Genomic DNA, 20,816 nt, shown 5'->3' on the forward strand with positions numbered 1-20,816 from the left:
AACTCAAAATGTTTCTTTCACGCCTTCTCTGCAAACTAAAGTCTGTGATTTTATTATTTAAAGAATAAGATTTGATTTTTCTTAAACAAACAAAACAACGTGTTTTTCTGTCTCCTGAAACTCGACCCTCCCGTCTCCGCCTCGGTGATCACGACATCAGAAGTCGACTCACGCACATTTTTTAACACGTTAAATAACCAACTGTCCTGTTCGTTGCATCTATTTGTGTTTAATTTGTTTGTTATATTCGTGGATCTTCTGTTAGTAACTCGACTTGACGTGCAGCCTGACTGTCCTGTGACTCCGTCTGTCAAAACTTTCCTGAGTTTTCTTCCGTCTTTTCTTTTTTAACTTGCAGTCTGTCTGAGCCTCGCACGTCTCCGTCCGTCCCCGTGAAGCCCAGCTGTCTCCGAGCAGCCTTCAAACCGAGCAGGACGACGTGTCGGGAGGAGAAAAAAAGGCTTTTCTCGCCCCGGCGCCGCATCCACGGCGGACGCTAATTCCTCTCCTCGCCGCCGGCAACTGTCAACACGGCAACGCTGGCGCTGAGCGCTCAGCAGGTACACGAGCATATAGAATAAACAGACCACATCAGAGGAAGAGGAGGAGACGAGGAAGACGAGGAAGCCAAGGTCGCTCAGACGGAGGTCAACGGAGATGACGCATATGTAATAATGAAGACAGAAACAACCCAGCATTGGATTTGAAAGATTTTAAAGTCCGATATTTGGCCGTGAACAGTTAACATTTTTAGTGCAGAATGTCCGAAGACGTCGTTTCTGGCTGGAGGAACGTGAAGTGGACATTTTGCTCAAACAATAACTTAAATATTGCGATTGCGATTTCCTGGAGGGACTTTTAAAAGAAATGTAGAAAGCGCAGTAATACCAGTGCTGGTCGTCCAGTAGAGGGCGCACATCAGAGAGGTGACTGTTAAACTGGACGAGAAGAAGTTTCTATTATCTGAGTTCACAGTGAATGATCGTCTCTACGTCTGCAGCGACATCATTAAACACAACAATATGCAGGAAACTCAGCAGAGCCTCTCAGCTCAATATGTTTCAGACTCTCTTCCCAGGATCCTCCCCGTCCTGACCAATCACAGCCATCGATCTGTGACAAGAACAGGAAGTGAGGGCGATGCAAATGGACGGGAGAATCAAAGCAGGCGGACGGTCGGCGTGATTGAGGCGAACGCGGGCGACACTGAGAAATTGACGTCTGAACGTTTTTCGTCCTTTCAGAGACGGGACAAAGACGAGAAGGACTCGACTGTTCAAAGGAAGCGAGACGGGAAAAAAACGAGCAGAGAAGTGAACGCCGTCCTGCTGCATCAGTCTCAGGGAGGAAATGGGATGGAGGAAGAGCTGGGGGGGGGGGGGGGGGCAAACAGGAAGAGAGCAGTCGAGGAAAAAAAACACGAAGCTCGGAGGAGGAAAATAAATATTTGTTTGACTGCTGATAAGAAAAATAATATTTAATATGAGGTTTGTAGGATTTACTAAGAACATGTACATAAGACGACCTGCAGCCGGGTTTGTGAAGATTTCTGTAATTATGTAAAGTGTGAAGCAGAAAAACAGACGAGTCACGCGGAGGTTCATTTAACCTCGTTTGGCAGAAGACAGCAGCTTCTCCAAACCTGCAGCACCTGAGCCGAGCAAACGCTGTCAAAGGGTGTAATACAGCCGCCTGTCCACTAGAGGGAAGCGTCTCAGCGTCACGTGCTTTAGCAAAAACAAGATCCTAAAGAAAAACGTTGTCATCATCCTCTTGTAAACTTCTGGGACTTAGTTGCCTCATTACGTCCGTCGACAGACATTGGTCACATGACCTGCGTCATATAACCCGCCTCTGTTTATGTACATGTTTTTAACACGTCGCGACGATGCCAGCCACGTTAAAAACACGCTTTGAACGGTTGTTATGAATCCTCCAGGTCAGATTCTGTCCGTCACCATCTTGCTAGTTCGGAGCAGTAATTGACCATATTTGGACGAGCTGGGGGAGGAGCCAGAGGTGGATCTGACCGATCTGATCGGAAACCTGACGATACTACGTCCCGCCCACCGATAGTTGTAACCTGACTGCACCACAGGTCTGTCAATCAAACAGACACGCCCCCAAAAACAGGTCTTCTTGAATCTTCTTTTCTAATGAATGAGGGATTATTTTCAGATGGACCTCCAGAAAACTAATAAGAAGGAGTGACTTTAGCTAACAACACCGAGATAACTGATGGACACATTTTATTCACTTTGGATTTGATGAGAGAAGTTGAATGGGAGTCTATGGAGCCGGAGGCTTTTTGGAGCCGACCTCTAGTGGCACTCGCTGGTATTGCAGCTGAAGACACTTCTGGATCAGAACCATTTTACAGACCTGAAGCTACGAACTCTTTTACATCCAGACTGTGGTCGAGCCGTACCGCAGGCCTTTTTATACATTTACATACATACATGCAAATTTATGTAAAGAGAGACCGAGAGGATTTAATGAAGACAAATGTCAAAGCATTTGTCACATTTTCTCTCACTGTCGTATCAACGACAATAGAAACACACACACACACACACACACACACACACACACACACACACACACACACACACACACACACACACACACACACACACACAGAGTCATCCTCTCTCCTCTACGTGTGGATGCTGTGCTCGACTTCTGCCTCATCACCCAGAGTGCATCATCCGAGGCTTTCCCCTCTCATCACGTCATCACATCTCATCACATCGCCCCGTTTTGAGCGGCCAATCAGAGGCGGAGAATCAGAGAAAGTGCGAGCGAGTCTTTCATCTCAGCGTTTCTCTTTTTATAGAAAAACAATAAGGAGCGAGAGAAGAGGCAGACTTCCCCGACAGAGACGGATCATGTGGAGAGAGGATGATGATGATGATGATGATGATGATGATGATGATGATGGCGGTGGACAGATGGCGAGGAAGAGTGAGATACGCAGACAGCTGCTGAGTGACTCAGGAAAAACAGGTGAGGATGATGAAGGATGGAAAGGGAAGATGAAGAACTAATGCATCTGCAGAGACAATATTAGAGTTTTAACGTGTTTGTGTAAAAAAGAAAAGCGAGCCGGCTCCAGCAGATGATTTAATCAGGCAGCGAGTTCAGCCAATTACCTGAACGGAACAATTAAACCATCCGAGAACAGGAATCACCCTCCTGACCCGAAAACATGACAATCAGCCTGATTGGTGTGGAGGGTTTTTATATTTATTTAATTGTACCAGAGAAATTAAAAAAAATCTCTTTCTCCTGCAATTAAAATGAGACAGTGGAAGAATCTACTCGACACACATTTATAATATTATTTCTAATGAATTTAAGGAGACGTCAGAAAATGGTTTGACTTGGTATTTGAGAAATACAAAACTGTAATAAAGTGTCTTCAGCTGCAATACCAGCGAGTGCCACTAGAGGTCGGCTCCAAAAAGCCTCCGGCTCCATAGACTCCCATTCAACTTCTCTCATCAAATCCAAAGTGAATAAAATGTGTCCATCAGTTATCTCGGTGTTGTTAGCTAAAGTCACTCCTTCTTATTAGTTTTCTGGAGGTCCATCTGAAAATAATCCCTCATTCATTAGAAAAGAAGATTCAAGAAGACCTGTTTTTGGGGGCGTGTCTGTTTGATTGACAGGCCTGTGGTGCAGTCAGGTTACAGCTATCGGTGGGCGGGACGTAGTATCGTCAGGTTTCCGATCAGATCGGTCAGATCCACCAGCTGGCTCCTCCCCCAGCTCGTCCAAATATGGTCACTTCCTGCTCCAAACTTCTCTGGACACTTTAAGTCTGATTACAGGAATATAACCTCATGTTCTTTCATGTGAGAGGGTCTACGTCACCTCCAGGTTACCCACGAGGCCTCCCTCCTAAAGGTGAAAGGTCAGCTGCTAACAAATATCCTTTAATCCAATAACTGTTCAGTAAGCGACTCGACGGCGTGCTCAGGGGAACTTCAGCAGTCAGCGGGGGTTCAGGACTCCGAGTGTCACGCCTTTAAACGCCTCAAAGAACCGTCACTCTTATCTCCATACTCTTTTTTTTTTTTTTTAAATCAAGGTGAGATCTGAAAGAAGCGTCTGCAACGACGAAAACATCCATCAGGAGGTTCTCTTGAAGATGAGACGGAGACCTGGGACAGAAAAACTTTTAAAGTGAATAAAATTAGAACTACGTTTAAAGAGACTGAATCTCTCAAACTTTTTTTTCTTTTCCGAAGCGCAGGTACGACTCGGAGACGTCCGCCGAGACGTGCTCAGCCTGTCGGACAGAAGAACTCTGGCATTTCACTGACCGCTGCTCAACTTCTTCCCCCAACAAGACTTTATATCGAGTTACAGACAAGAACAGAGCGACTGAAAGCAATTTACATTGACATTTGGCTGACATTCGCTTCCGGAGAGATTTAAACGGAAGAGTTCTCCGACGGCAGCGAGAGAGACGAGGACGGAAACACCGGAGTCAGAGGAAGTCTGAGACACGGAGACGACACGTATGTGAACGTTACACACATGTTGGAATACAGCACGTGTCGTATATATTAATTGTTAATATTATTCAAACTTCCTATGAATAGAGGCGTACTGTGAGCGTATCCAAAGTCTACGGTGGCCCTGAGTCAAAACCACATTTCAGGAAATGCAAAAACATTTCACAAAACAGAAATCGTTTTCAAATGTTTTTGTTTCTTGTGAAATTAGTTTTTGTGAAATGTTTTGTTTTGTAAATGTCATTAAATTTTGTGAAATGTTTTTGCACCTCCTGGATTTTTTTGGGGTTATTGTGTCCAAAATCATCAGTTTCACGTTGTAATCGATTTAATTCAATCCTACACAAACACACCGTCCGGCTTCCAGGTCGCTATCGTTCAAAGGTTTTCTATAAATACACGAGAGTGTCATCGCAAACCTTTAAGATTTCCTTTAATTCAACCAAAACAAACAGTCCCAGACCAAAAGGACATTTCTTAGCGTCTCCAGATGAGGACTTCAACAGTCACTGAGTCCTTCTTCCGTCTCCAAAGTGAAGCGCTGCAGGAACTAAGGCGACCTTCACCGTCACGTGCGTTCACACAGGAGCTAGAAAAAGGAAACAGTTTTACGAGTTGATGTTACATAAGTAATGATGTCATCCGCGGAGATTAGAGGAGTCGAGTGTTGAGTAACTGAACGTTTTTGTTTGATTTGAAGAAGAAAAGCTGCGTTCGGTGATCCGTCTGAACTGCAGCTGAGTAATATCTCATCCGTCTGCACCGACCGGCCGCGGCCATATTTGCCAGCATCCTTTATCAAAGAGCTTTGTGTTATCGCGGACGCACAAACCCGGCGACCTCGCCTTTCTTCCTGCGCCGCCGACATCAGCGGCCAATTAGAGAGCATCTTAATAGAGACATCAAACGCCGGCGGAGAGACGGAGAGGACATCAGCGGACTACATATGGAGGCAGCAGGTGTCCACACAATATGACCTCCCAGACACACGCTGCTGCCTTATTAATCAACGACTATAATATCCGCAGCAGGACATCAAACACTCGCACACGTTACCGGCGCCGAGGTTAATGAGGACAGAAGGACGCGCCTTCATTCAAACGGACGTTTTATTTTCACCTTTTTCTACTCGTTCATCTCGAAAGCAGACGAGCTCCTTCTTCAGCGTCTCAACATTAACGACCTGTTCACCAAACGACTTCCACTTACTCACTACTTTGTTTTGTTTTTGCTGTTTTCCTTTTCTTTTCTCTTCCTGTTTGCTTTGTATCATTTCTTTTGTTTATTTATATTTTCTTGGAAACTGAATGACAATTAATGTTGTAACAGATGGCAGTTTGTATATTTGTTTTCTTAAAGGAATAAAAACCAAAAATTATAAATGAATCAAGGTTTTCGTTTGGTCAACCTCTTGGCTTTAAATGATTCACACCTACATAAAATTAAAATACATGTGAAAATGTTGTAAGGTTGTTGTAAATAATAAGAATAACAACAAAAAGTAATTTAAAAGCATATAAAGGGGGAAAACATATATAATGAAAATATATATATATATTTTTTTTTTTAACTGCCTGCTTTGACATATCTTATGACATGTTTCTTAATATCGACCAATAGGACAACAGAGTGTCTCGCACTGGAGTCCAAAAAAACTGCAATAATTACCGCTTATCAAAACTGATATCTTCCTAATTGTAAACTTAATTTGAATTAAATAAAAATGCAGCATTCACTGGATTATTTGGTAAACTACAGGTCTGAGTTTCCTGAAGTTGTAATGAGACTCCTTCTCTAACACTCCTCCAGTCGTTCAGAAGCTGGTTACGGTAGAAAGAAGAGATCGAGGTCGGGGCTTTTTTCAAGGTTTTCAAAAGCTTCAAACACTCTTGAAAACACACGAAGACACGTTCAGTGAAAAAGGGAAAAGTGAGTTGGACGACCACGCCAAAAAAACCCTTATCAAAGAGCAGAGGGTAGAGATCAGCTGGACGAGAGGAGGCTTTCTTTGAGTCGAGGAGTTCAGAGATTGGGGTGAAATTGCTGCACATTGTTAGACTGGAAGGAAACGAGAGCAGAAAATAAAAGGATGAGAAAAAATAAGAAAAAGTTACAGTAAGAGGTTTAAAAGCCAAACCACATTATTAAAAGGAGTTTTTTCTTGTGCGCTGTAATTAAATCTTATAAACTTTCTGACCTTTCACCTTCTTGATTATTCAAACACCCGAGCTAAGTGTTGGTCTCAAAGTCAAACCGAAGAGCTGTTGTGTGTTTCCATCGGAGACACAACAAAGCTAACGAGCCGAGAACCGATGAGCCGTCGTCTAACAGCGTTTTGTCTTTCCTTAAATATGGATGAAGCAACACCGCGTTCCCGAAAGTGGCTTTCAGAGCGCTTTCATTCCTCTCGGAGGTTTTTAGCCCAATGAGGGGTGAAGGGGAGGAGGGAGGGTAAGAATGGGGGGGGGGGGGTTGATCCGTTCACTTCTTGTGTAATTAAAAGGAAATCACGAGGACAGGAGACGGACTGTCAAAGAATCAATTATTTAACGTACACGACGGTTTAAAGACAGACGAGGGGGGCGGAGCCCTGAGAAAGGTCGGGACAGGTTCACCTGCAGGTTACCGTGGCGATCATCACGGTGTAAACCTCCGGGGGGGGCAGTGATGAGGCTGAGCTACCATGTTTGGCCTGAAGAAGAGCTGAGAGGACGACTGGGTGATGGATATCATTATCACAAAATATAAAAAGGAATATTTCAATAAAGATACGAACTGAAATGTGGAAAATTTATTCAAGATTATATCGAAAATGAGAAAATGTATCTGATGGCAACACGCTGACCTCTTCATCAAATCCTTCTATTAGTCTTTACAGAAACACCAACATGGACTTTAAAGACCACATAGTGTGTGTGTGTGTGTGTGTGTGTGTGTGTGTGTGTGTGTGTGTGTGTGTGTGTGTGTGTGTGTGTGTGTGTGTGTGTGTGTATGTGTGTGTGTGTGTGTGTGTGTGTGTGTGTGTGTGTCCTCGTGAACGTTTCGCACGGCTGCACAAATCACAGTTTATGGGTCTCTGTAGGGGAGTGTGTTACAAACACACCAGCCAAGAAAGAGGAGGGGAAGTGTTTGTTTACACACACACACACACACACACACACACACACACACACACACACACACACACACACACACACACACAGTATACACTCCAGTCTCCCGGTCGATGTCTTTTTCGGCGTTCCTCGGCAGGACGGCCGTCTGTTCCGCCTGACAGCCGCCTCTGATTGGGTGTTGATGAAAAACACCGTTTCCCAGAGCGCACTGCAGCCGGCCGTCCGTCCATCCGTCCATCCGTCCATCCGTCCTTCTGCGCGGCCGGCTGGTCGGCTGACGTGCGGCCGGCGTGAAATTTGGAGTCTGCAGCTTTGATGCGGCCGAGTTGCTGCGTCACGCTCAGCGGAGCCGCGCTACAGCGGCCATATTGATACCCTGAATCAATCCTGCAATCCAGCGTGTGTGTGTGTGTGTGTGTGTGTGTGTGTGTGTGTGTGTGTGTGTGTGTGTGTGTGTGTGTGTGTGTGTGGGTGGGGGGGGGGGTATTTTATCGTCTGATAGTCAAAACATGTTCGTGCAACTGTTTCACAATAAAAGCTTTTTTAATGGGGTGTTCTTTCTGATAAAACGCTACAAGGCTTTTAGTTTGTAAAATACAGGAAGTGTTGAGTTTCTATTGATCTGTAACGTACAAACTGACAACTCAAGGAGATCTGGGAGGAAGAAGGAGGAGATCTGGGAGGAAGGAGGAGGAAGGAGGCGGCTTCTTTAATCATCATCACCGCCGGCTGCCGTGGACTCGGCCAGACAGCCAAACCAGAAAGCCCATCTGCTCCTCGTATCCCTCAACAATGAGCCTCTAATCTGAATAAATGGGCCTCTGCTGGTGGTGCGGAGGGAACGAGGGGAGGAGGAGGAAGAAGATGAAGAGTGAAAAATGGGCACGATGAAGAGGGTTAGATGAAGATACAGTGAACTTTCAAAAGATGGCAAATTCTCCGAGTACGGAACTAAACGCTGGTTTCTTTTGTCTTTTCTTCTTCTTCACGTTTTTGATTTGACGTGACGACGTGTTATTCAAGGACTCGTCAGAGTGAAGGAGCTCACCGAGGAAAAGTACAGAACGGGAAACATCGAGGTGACTCAGATATGCTGGTGTGGAAAAACTCATTTGTTGTTTTTTAGTAAGTGCAGAGCATCACTTCAAGTTTCTATTCAGACGTAAGAAAAAAAAAAATCAATTTCCTCCTAAATCATCAGCCATTTGTTGTGAAAGGATGCAGAGAGAGAAACCGGCCGCAGTCAGAGTTCTTCCACATCCTCACACCGGTTTTTATCAGCGCTGAGTCACAACCACAAAAATATCAAGGATTTTGTTTAAAACATACAAAGAAAATCTGGGGAAACATGAAGGATCGGGGCCAATATCAGAAGCATCGTTTGAGATTTAAAATTCTAAAAACGTGTCAAATTATAACAAGTTCAAACCTCCATAAAACCAACAAGACTCCAGTGAAGGGTTGAAAGAAGCCGCTTCACTTTAACAGTCCAATAAAAACAATCCAACCGGAGCGCCGCCTCAGAGACTCATCGTCATCAGTCCTCCTTCAGGACCACACACCGGAGACAATCTGTCAATCAAACATGACGTGTTATTACTGTCTGTCAGACGTGATGTTGTCAGTCCATCCTTTCAAAGTACGAATTTAAGAGTAATTCGTCCGGTAAGAGTAAAATTCAGAGAGTGACTCCGAGGTAACGAGTCTGTTCACCACATGTTTGTTCTCAAACATGTTCCTCATTTTCATTCCAGCTTCAGACTCCAACAAATTATGTTTTGGAGGGAAAGAACACGTCAATAAAAACCAGCTGACCACTGGACACCGGGACCAGAGGACAACCGGCAATGCAGCGCTTCCAAATATACTTTTGGTAGAAGGGACATCTGGTCACGTTAAAAAAATCACGTCAAATGTCCCAAATCCGTCCTTGAGTTGAGACCAGGAGACTGTTGAGAGCAGAACGGCGGGATGTTTAAAGACTTTGGGTTTGGTGGTGAAACACAAAGTTGTCCTGCGTTGTCTTCCTCTGGTCTTAAAGCTTGTTAAAGGATTGAGACGGCGGCCTGCAGCCACCGATGCACTCCCTCTTAAATCACCGCGGCTGAGAGCATCTGAGACTCTAAATGCTGCATCTGGTCTATACCCTTATATTGTAATTGCCACCATCCCGTATCGATTGCACTCAAAAATCCATCGGGCCTAATGTGATTTCATTAAGATACAGTCGGAGTGAGCTATTCCAAACAAACACGGCAGACAACCAGTCGATGGCAGAAAGTTTTCTGCTGCAACATGTGACGTGGAAAACCTTCGGAGGCTGGAGAGCGTTGGGAAATCATTGAGGCGGCCGGCGGTTACTCCTTAATGCTTTTTCCAATTATTTGTCTGCATGCGTCGCGTGAGAAGTCACAACATGAAGGAGAAGAAAGATGGAAACCAGAAGCAGGAGGAACACACTGTGTCAGATTCAACATCAGGCTGCAGTCTGACAACCAAATAATCTGATTGGCTTGAAAGAAAGAGGAATTTTAAAGTCTGCAAACCAACAAGAACATGAAAAAAACTGAAATAAATTCAGAAATCCACGTTTACCAAAAGAAAAAGGACCTCCAGGGATTCCAGGTTTTAATCCACTGGAAGGAGCAGAGAAAATCTTTCCTGGTTTTAGCATCCAAAGAAAACCACAAACATGCAGATAAACTAACACCGCATCCATCAATGAAGACATCTATAGTTTAAAATGAATCAATACGTAAAATAACATCCTGTTCATTAAAAATCTGCACAATAAAATAAACTGTTTGGTGAAAATATTGCAGCTAAAATAAATATATACCAAACAGATTCAAACTGCGCTGAGCATCTAATTTCATCCGTTAAATACAAAACTGTAGATTGTGCAGAGTTTTTGTCATTTCTCTGCATTTCTAAATGTTGTTATGGGTCATGAACAGCGCCACAGTCAGGCCAGTGGAGGTACAACAGCATGCAGATCCACAAGGGAGGATAAAATTCTCCATATTTTACACAAGTGGTTTTTAAAAAGCCTCCAAACATCTAACATCTCCAAACATCTTCTAACATCTCCAAACATCTCCAAACATCTTCTAACATCTCCTAACATCTCCAAACATCTCCAAACATCTTCTAACATCTCCAAACATCTCCAAACATCTTCTAAACATCTCCTAACATCTCCAAACATCTCCAAACATCTCCAAACATCTTCTAACATCTCCAAACATCTTCTAAGATCTTCTAACATCTCCAAACATCTATTAAAATCTTCTAACATCTCCAAACATCTCCAAACATCTTTTAAGATCTTCTAATATCTCCAAACATCTCCAAACATCTTCTGACATCTCCAAACATCTCCAAAGATCACTGGAAGGTCAGCGCTCCCCCGATGCTGCCCGGCGGCCGGCTGCTCCTCTGCTGACTCACCGTACTCGATGTCGTAGAAGATGATGAACTTCTGCCAGCGCAGCTCCTCCACCAGCGTCAGCATGACGTCGTTGAGGCGCACCGGCGGCCGTGCGGCCAGCGTGTAGCGCTGTCCTCCGGGGCTCGGGTTGAGGCGGCAGGCGGTCCGCGGCGAGCCCTCGCCGTGCCGCTGGATGTACAGGTGAGGGATGTGCATGGCGTCCGTCAGAGACTGCAGAGCGCTGGCCGACGCGCAGCCCGTCGACGTCACCAGGGCCAGGATGCCCTGGTTCATCAGCTCGCAGGCTGCAGGGGAGGAAGAGGAGGAGGAAGAGAAGAGGAGAAGGGAGAGGGAGAGGGAGAGGAAGAGAGAGAGGAAGAGGGAGGGGTTTTAATTTATACACATTTAAACAGTCATTTAATGAAGATAAAATCAGGATGTGAACGTCAGCGTCTCAGCAGCCCTCCGATGCTGAACGATGTCCTGACCTCTCAGAGGATATTAGCCTGCAGCATCACAACTCTAGTGGAGCGTCTGACAGGTAACACCGCTGTTTACCCCGACGCTGACCCACTTCTCCACCACCACACTAACTCTGGGGGGGGGGGGGGGGGGGGGGGGGGGGGGGGGGGGGGGTGATTAAACAGGAGCTCACATCCAGTCGGTTCGGGGCTAAAAAGCTAAAGGTTAACGTTTCAGACGGCCTCTCTCCTTCCAGGTTCATCGGGATCATCGGAGCTCCCGATGGAGATGGAGATAAAACCATCCTGGAAGTTATGAGCTCATCATTAGTTTCATTTCATCCGACAACATGGACACTAAGAGCTGAGATCTGGTTCCAGAGATGAACTGACGAGGCTCCACAGGTGCTTCAAAACGTCTCAAAGCAAAACGTACCATCGAAATCTGATGACGAACATCATTTTACACCCAGACGAAGAAACAACTCCTCACTTCTCCTCTTCCTCACAAATCACTGAACAGCTGCTGCTTCCTTTGCCTCTGAATCTCCTTTATAACCATTATGTTTGCTGCCGTCTGCCCGGCCGGCCTCCAAACAGCCGTGGACACCTACAATAAACCATCGCTCCCTGCTGGGACGCCTCCTCTGACCTCACCTCCTCTCTGACCTCGCCTCCTCTGACCTCACCTCCTCTCTGACCTCACCTCCTCTGACCTCACCTCCTCTCTGACCTCGCCTCCTCTGACCTCGCCTCCTCTGACCTCGCCTCCTCTCTGACCTCGCCTCCTCTGACCTCGACCATCAACCATCAGTGAGGTCATCGTTGGTTTGAGGACGTTATGAAGCTTCATTTTACAGGTTGAAGTGCCAGTTTTCTTTTTTTCTTTTCTTCCGTTCTCTTCTCAGCATCAATCGTTCGCCCGGCAGCTGCAGTTTAAACTCTCAGGAGTCTTTCATCTCCCTCTGCAGGAGACGATCTGCCCGACTCAAAGGTCAGGAGATGCTTGGAGGGGCAGTAGACGTCGGGACGGAGACCCTCCAGCAGCAGGCGGCCGGGTGGTCTTCCAGGAACAAACAGGAGGAACCGGCCGGGAGCTTCACGCTGAATGTTTGATGAGTCCAACTTGGATGAAACTCGGGCTGAATGTCTCCGAGCTCAGAACAAAAAGGAGGATCGTCAACACGCAGACGCTTTCTAACCGCACACAAATTCATCTTTATTAAGGGAACGGCCGTCCGATGCGCTTCGTCAGCATCCGGCGGCTTCGGGAAGCGATGACGAGGCGATAACTCCGCCAAGAAAATGTAAAATTGTCTGGAAGATAATGAGAGGAACGAGGCTGGTGTGGAAGTGGAGCTAATGAACTCGCACTGAAGCATTTAGAGACTAATCTTGTATTAAATTAGGAAATGTTTTTTTTTTTTTGCCAGAAGGCCAGCAGATAAGATTGGAATCGGACTCGTCGGGTCAATTTAACACAAAATAAATCAGCGTCGCTGCCGGACGGAGGTCAGCGTGGAGAAACCAGCTGATGATCCACCTGCAGGACGTTTATTATCTCAGCTCTCACACACTTGTTGGCCTTCTGGGCTTCCGTAGATCAGGTGAAGGATTGAAGCTTTTAGGGTTTTTACCTTCAATTAGGAGCATTTCCAATCAGATATGTTGGATTAAATGAAATATTCCAGGCATATTTAGTAGAATAAATCATGATTCCCAGGATAAAAATGGATCTTTTAAAGCGGAAGTTTCTTTATTTTCATATCTATATTTTTTAGCCTGTTAACAAGAGGAACGTGAACTTCTTGTCCAGGATGGTAGATGTTGATGTAGTGATGTGATATGAGAGCGGGAGTGTGCACAGGTTGTCTTATTTTGAAACTTGACCGTATTCTCAATGTCTTTCCTGCGTCAGACTTCCTGCCCAGCTGATCTGATCTGTGCAGCTTTTACGGGGTTTTTGTCCGACTTCTGTTAAAAATAGACGCATATTTTTAGCAAAGTGCAGCAGAGTTTTGCTTTTATGATGCCGAACGTCTGCTGTCAATCACAAGATGTTTTTGAGATCCTCTCCAGTTGAGCTGGAACATTATGAGCCCGTCCCAGATGAAGAAGTTGTGGGTAATTTACTGTGTTTGTCGGCAGAATAAACCAATTTAACATTTCATGCTGTCAATTCACAAATTTCTAATACAAAAAAAAGATTAGTGCAGCTTTAATGATGAAAACTAATATACCCAAGCATCCTATGACAATAGAAGCTGCGGGTCTGATCTTCAATTAAACAGAAGACCCAGAACGGATCACGTGCGTCTTTCGTTGATGTTCTCTCCACACGACAAGAACAATCACACGTTTAATGAGCCTCGGAGCACCGGAGACTCCGACTCACCGAGTCATCCCGGACCAATTAGCACAACACAGCAGAACGGGCCTAATAGGTTTGGAGGCCTCGGTAACGCAGCGCCGCTGGCTGGCGGGATAACTCACTCAGCAGTCGGCAGAAATGATTTGGGCTGCGACGTGACTCACTCCCTCTATGAGTCCACAGCGACTCTCGGTTTCATCTGTGCTAAATGAAGCCTGCACAATATTTAGCTGAAGCGACTCCCCGCGCATCTTAATGGCACTTACAGAGTGACTCCGACCAGACGGAGGGAGACAGAAACCATTAGAGACAAAGATCCGCCCGTCTCCTTATTAGTGGGATCTTTATCAATATCTCGCCTCCAAATGAGCTCAGAGAAACAAAAGCAAACTGCTGTTCTTGGTGAGCAGGAGGGTGGAGGGTTTACGTCATTAAGGCCTCTCAGGCGATGGAGCGCTGACTGAAGCATCACCTTCACAATTCAGGAAAAAGCAATCTGTGCTTGGAGATTGATTTGTGGTGGATGTAAACAGATTCATGAGGCTAATATCTGCATGTGCAGAGCTGATATGTAACGTCAGGTTTCTGGGACCAACATTTGTGATTTCACCAACAAAATCTGTTTACAGCCGAGTGTTCCTGAGCCCGTGCAGTGATTTCCACAAAAACTCGTTCAGGCTTCAAGAGGGGCGGAGCTTCATCTTCCGATCCCAACGAAGGCGCGTCAGGTCAGGAGACACCAGCTGGGTTTTTCTTTGTGTCACTGTGAATTCGTCCCCCAGAGTCAGGCTGTCAACATCGAGTTCCACCGGGACCTTCTGAGGTGTCTGAGGGGAAACATTTGCGCGTTGAACCTCGTATAGTTTGGACTAAATGATGGAATTAGCCCTCTTCTCTCTGACTGAGTCCGGCCCGGTCTGATCGTACTGCTGTCAGCTGACGACTTTCATCGCCAACATGCTTCAGAATCAAAGTTTGTCTGTCGGTGGACTGAGTGCAGCGGTTTGAAGTAAACTGGATTTCCTGACCTCCAGTTGCACTCGGACTCGAAGCCCCGTTTGATGTGCCGTTAATCCTCCGCAGCAGAGCGGCCGTCGCCATGTGGACGTCGCCTATTGTCTTGTGAAAGTCTGCAGTGTTCCTCTGACAGCTGTGGCCTGCAGATACAAACCGGTTCATCTGGAAGCGAAGCCACGCGTGAACATCCAGCCGCCGCGTTTAATCTCACCTCCACCTCCTCACACACCGAATTAAGACGGGATTGTTTTCATGTTACGGCGGCACAGCGAGAGGGGAAATGAGATTCATTCAGATAATCGATCGGCGGTGGAAAACAGATCGCCACAAAACAAAAGGATTAGCGCAACCAGGCGGGAACTTATTGAACAGCTCGCTGGCACGAGACGAAGCAGGAAGGTTCTTCTTAATTATTGTTTGTCCTCCGCCGCCGTCGCTCTTTAAAACCCTCACATCATTTATTAATGCATCATATTTTCATATGAATGAGGACTCGTTTCGCTGCGGTTGATCGGTGATACGCAGAAAACATGAGAGCCTGTGGCTCTGGTTTAACTGACGGCAGGAGAGGAGACGTTCACTTCTTCTTCTGGGGTCTGGAGAGTCGTTTATATCAGACCAAATGAATATTAATGTCAACAGAGCTTATTATGGAGCGACAGGAGTTGCACAATAAAGAATAAATCTGTAAAAGAATACGGAAATGCCAAGAAAATATGGAATTACCAAAGAAAAAAAGCAAAGGTAAAATGTGAAAAGTAAAAACAATACTCTTATTGACTTTGTTATTTGTCTTATGTTTCAAAATCTGAATATGAAGTATGAAACCTCCCAAACATCTCAGAACATCAAAACACATTTTATATTTGCACAAAAATAAAAGTCAAGTTTTCCAAATAAACTGGAATACATAAATTTGAATTAACTACTCAACACAGACACACACACACACACACACACACACACACAGACACACACACACACAGACACACACACACACAGACACACACACACACACACACACACACACACACACACACACACACACACAGACACACACACACACACACACACACACACACACACACACACACACACACACACACACACACACACACACACACACACACACACACAGCCTCCGCAGCTCATTTTTCACGCGGGCCGATGGGGTCTTAATTTCTCTCATGCTTAATTAAACTATCTATCTCCACAGATCTGTAGCCCCATTACCCATAATGCCCTACACCACCACCACAGCCCCCCCCCCCCCCCCCTTGTTCTCAACAATGTCTCTGTTAATAAGGGGGTGAAATGAATGACCTGTAAAGCTAATAATGCTGCACACCTCTGAGTCCTTCTCAGCTTCTTCTGTAACATTCAGCATGAAGCACCTAAAGAAGAGGCGGACATGTTTGTTGGAGGTTGCCATAGCAACGCAGCGTGAAACTGCAGCGACGTCATCTCAGACAAAACAAACAGCACAAGGTCCTCTACACACGTGCTGTGAAACACGGACGAAGACGGTTTCTGACCACGAGTCCTGCAAAAATTATACAATTACGCAATTTTTGCTCAAATTGAAGGTTGTTTAATTTTGATAAATTGTTTTTAAGATTTTAATGAAATGTAAATTCACGTGACATCAACGTTTATGTTTTGTCCGTCCGTCCTGATGAAACGGGCACCTGAGGTTTAAAGGAACGGCTCGACGTTTCAGGACTTTCTCCCCATAAAGTGTAGAAACGGCTCGCTGAAATAATCTGCTCCTCACAGTACCTCCAGAGATCAAACATCACGTCCCATCCACAGTGAGTCTGTGTGTGTGTGTGTGTGTGTGTGTGTGTGTGTGTGTGTGTGTGTGTGTGTGTGTGTGTGTGTGTGTGTGTGTGTGTGTGTGTGTGTGTCTGTGTGTGTGTGTGTGTGAGCTTGGAGTGTGTCGGAGAGAGAGAGAGAGCGCTAATGATATATTAGAGAGAGCAGGATCGTCTCTGAGAGTCGTTCATCACAGCGGGACAGCTGAGGGACGGAGCCATCAGTCACCTCCTGTTCATCACAACACGGGACACGGAGACATGTGGGGAGGAAAACACCGACGGGACATGCAGGGACACACGCAGGGACACAAAGACACACACACAGAGACACACAGGGACACATAGGGACACACAGGGACACACAGAGGATACTACGTCCCGTCTACCAAAACCTGACAGGCCTTTCAATCAAACAGTCAAACAGAATGCCCCCCCACACCCCCCCACACACACTCCTCCTTCCCCCGTTATTTTCAGATGGACCTCCAGAAAACTAATAAGAAGGAGTGACTTTAGCTAACAACACCGAGATAACTGATGGACACATTTTATTCACTTTGGATTTGATGAGAGAAGTTGAATGGGAGTCTATGGAGCCGGAGGCTTTTTGGAGCCGACCTCTAGTGGCACTCGCTGGTATTGCAGCTGAAGACACTTCTGGATCAGAACCATTTTACAGACCTGAAGCTACGAACTCTTTTAGAAGCAGTGTATTCTTTGGAAAAGCTGGAAAATAACTTCATAACTTTGACTGTAGTGTTCTACGAGGGGAGGTCGTCTGAAGTACTCCGTCCTCATCCGTCTTCTGTTTCGCGTCTTCGGGCTTCGTCTCTCTTTTCAATGCCTTTTATGTCGCGTGTAAAGAACTCTGAATTGATTTGTTGCCGCACAAAGAAAGTTGCCTTTCTCCGAAGCACTAACGGCCAGCGAGGCGGCGGCAGCCCGACTCCTCCACCTCATCTCCACGACACTTGAACTCAACTTCAATCAGGTGAAACTCACACGGAACAAAAGATGAAAGAGACGAAGACTTTTCCTGATGAAGGTCGGGGAGATGAAGCCGTCGTTCTGGTGGCGGGATTTCTTTTCTTTTCAAATCATGAGGTTTTTGATCCTCGGACACACAGACGGACTTTATGATGTTTAAAGAAGTTCTTATGAAGTTTTTAACTTTGGGTTCAGAGGGAAGAACGACGATCAGCCGAAGGAACCAACCGTTGCTCCGATCAATCCACGTAAAGTTCAATGAAATGAGCTCAACATGGAGTCTGTTTTCAGTCTTATTCACGATATCTCAAGAACGCCTCGATGGAATTTCTTCAAATTTGGCAGAAATGTTCACTCAGACTGAATGACTGACTGATTCAATTTTGGGGGTCAAAGGTCACAGTGTCCCCATGTTCGCCCAATGCTCGTAAACACGATATTGCAGGAAAGTTTTGATGAAATTTCACAAACATTGGACTGAAAGATGAACTGCTTGGGGTTAAACCCACAGGATCACGGTGCAGGAGGAGGGCACCACCGTCCTCCTCTCTGCTGTCTCGCACTCAGTCGTTCCACGTTCGATTCTACCCAGAAGAATTAGAATTCCTTCACGTCCACTGAGCTCCGGACCGGCGCCGAGCGTCCGCGGTCTGCAGCCGCCGTGATGCAGGCAGAAGGTTTTTTTTGACAGCAGATGGCTCACGAGATAAATCCAAACACTTGACTTGTTTGTCTGAAAACGAGCACATACTCCTCAAACAGGCACTTCACAGACTTTGCGGGGCTTAAAGAGGCGGCGCGACTCCGTGTTTAACAAGCAGCCGCTGCTGGTTTCTCCGTGTCGACACAGAAGAAATCAAACGACTGTAACTGTGAATCTTCACCGGAGTTTGGCCGGAGCTCTTGGATCCCATCTGCTCGGCGGATTATCGTCCTGTGGAGCCACTTCTCAGTCGTCTGGCCGGTCGTTGAAGCTGCACACATTCACCACCTCCTTCACCACCACCTCCTCCTCCTCCTCCTCCACGGCGGCGGCAGCACACGGGTCGGCGCTGAGATCTCCGGACTGAAGAAGGTGGACGTGTGGTTATGTTTGATGTGTGGTTGTTTTGTGCAGAGATTCAGGCTGCCTCCCCTCAGGACGCCGAGCGCTCCATCACCACGTGGAGGAGGACAGCGAGTTTCCACCGGAGAGCAATTACAGTGGCTGGAGAGGAGATGTAGATAGAAGGGAGGTAAAGGTCATCTCAGGGCGGAGCGGTTTGTGCTGATAAAAACACACCTGGAGGCTCAAAACACGAACACACGGAAACATCCAAGAGTCATCGACGTTTCAGTTCATGTCCGCTGCACACGAGAGGATTTTCAATAATGACAGATTAAACTTCTTCCATCTGTCATTCTCACAGAATCTCGTGACATCACACGTGACTTCAGAGTCAGTCGTCACCAACTGGTGGCATTGGTGTGCGTGGAGCACAAAAGAGCTTTGAGAAATCAACTTTTATATAAAGGTGAACACGGTAGGTAGCTGCATGCTGATTGGTCGAAATGGAGCAGATATTTACGATTTCAAATCGTCCTTGAATCTGGAACGAGCCGGAGATCGTCAGAACGAGTGAACCAGAAACAAAAATGGGCCAAATTATCCTCTAATGGGTTTAAAGTCGACGCGTGTTCAAGAAGAGACCGAAGATTCAAACCTGCAGCAGCGACCTCCAAAACAGAAACTTCCTTCCAAACTTATGTACAGAATTAAAGAAAACTCCCCGACGATCCGATCCGAGTTCAGTGAAGAGTGAAGTTGGCGAGCAGGAGATGCTTTTGGCAGGTGAGTCCGTTTGTTTACCAGGAAGTTATCCTGGATCCACGACGGCCTCTTTTTAATGTACAACTACCGACTAATTATGATGAATGAGCAGCTAATCAGTTCGACCCTCACGACAACGATGACGACGACAACAACAACAACAACAACAACAACAAAAGCAACAGCAGCAGCAGCAGAGTGGTCGGCTGGAGTCCAGAAACACACAGCTGACCCGACAGAACTGGACTTCAAACACGATCCCACTCAGCACGGAGGAGGAGTATGAAGTATCTCTGCCCCCCTCCCCTCCTCCTCTTCCCCTCTCTCTCGTCTCAGTGAACTCCCGGAGGAGCAGAGCCCGGTGGTTCCTGTCAGCCTACGCAAGCAGCCGAGAGGAGGGTCAGAGGTCGGCGCCTCATCCCAGAAACAGAGCACCGCCGGGGGATCGCTGAGGCCCGGCGGAGAGCCTGCACATCGAGGACACACTCATTTAGGCATGATAGGAGAGAGCGGGAACGAGAAGGGAGAGGAGGAGGAGAGGAGGAGAACCAGGATCATAGGACAAAGAAGAAAAGGAAAGATGAAAGGAAGAATGAGACATGAAGGATGAGAGAGGATGAGGAGTACACAGGGAGGAGGAGGAACTATGAAGGAAGGAGAAACGAGGAGGTCAGAAGAGGAAGGAGGCAGATGAGAATGAAAGGGAGAAGATAAGAGGATAGAAATGTAAAAAAAAACAGAGGAAGACATGAAGAATGAGGAAAGACGTGAGTGAAGAGAAGAAGACGAGGATAAATAGGATGAAAAGAAAATGGAAAAGGAGGATGAGGGGAAAAGGAGTGAGTGAAGGAGTCAAACAGAGAGAGGAAGAGGAAGGAGACAGTAGAAGATAATGAGGAAAAGAAGAAGAGAATGAAGAAAAGAAGAGAGGAGGAAAATTATGATGAGGAGGAGAGACAAAATATGAGGAAGATGTAGATCAGAGAGGTAGGAGAGGAGGGAGGGAGGAAGGAAAGGTGAGTGAAGGAGGGAGGAGATGAGGAAAAGGAGGACGAAGAGGAACGAGGAGGAGGTAATTAGAGGATAAATTAATCTGATGAAGAGAAAACAGGAGAGGAAAGAAGAAGAAGAAGAAGAGGAAGAAGAAGAGGAAGAAGATGAGATAAGGAGAAGAGAAATAAGCTGGGAGGAGGGAAAAGGAAGTGAAGAGGAAGATGGGAGGAGGAGGAGGAGGAGAGGGTGATCGGTGAATCTCTCCATAGATTCCTTTCTTTGAAAGGAGGA

The 20,816-nt window shown here is 46.2% G+C and overlaps 1 protein-coding gene across 3 annotated transcripts in view; it reads right to left on the reverse strand.

The window, feature by feature from the left end:
* The window catches only part of LOC138204591 (glutamate receptor ionotropic, delta-1-like), a 335,718-nt gene that overhangs the window by 134,588 nt on the left and 180,314 nt on the right, over positions 1-20,816 (reverse strand). For 2 of the 3 annotated variants that reach the window (XM_069159924.1, XM_069159923.1), the window contains exon 3: positions 11,090-11,374. The exons of the other annotated variant lie outside the window; for it this stretch is intronic. In XM_069159924.1, the coding sequence (XP_069016025.1) occupies positions 11,090-11,374 (285 nt within the window). The remainder of the gene's footprint in view (positions 1-11,089; positions 11,375-20,816) is intronic. 3 annotated transcript variants of the gene reach the window in all.

Source organism: Embiotoca jacksoni, unplaced genomic scaffold (assembly GCF_022577435.1).
Source record: "Embiotoca jacksoni isolate LCO1_2020_lvr unplaced genomic scaffold, fEmbJac1.0.p SCAF_26, whole genome shotgun sequence".
In the NCBI taxonomy this organism is placed as follows: Eukaryota; Metazoa; Chordata; class Actinopteri; family Embiotocidae; genus Embiotoca; species Embiotoca jacksoni.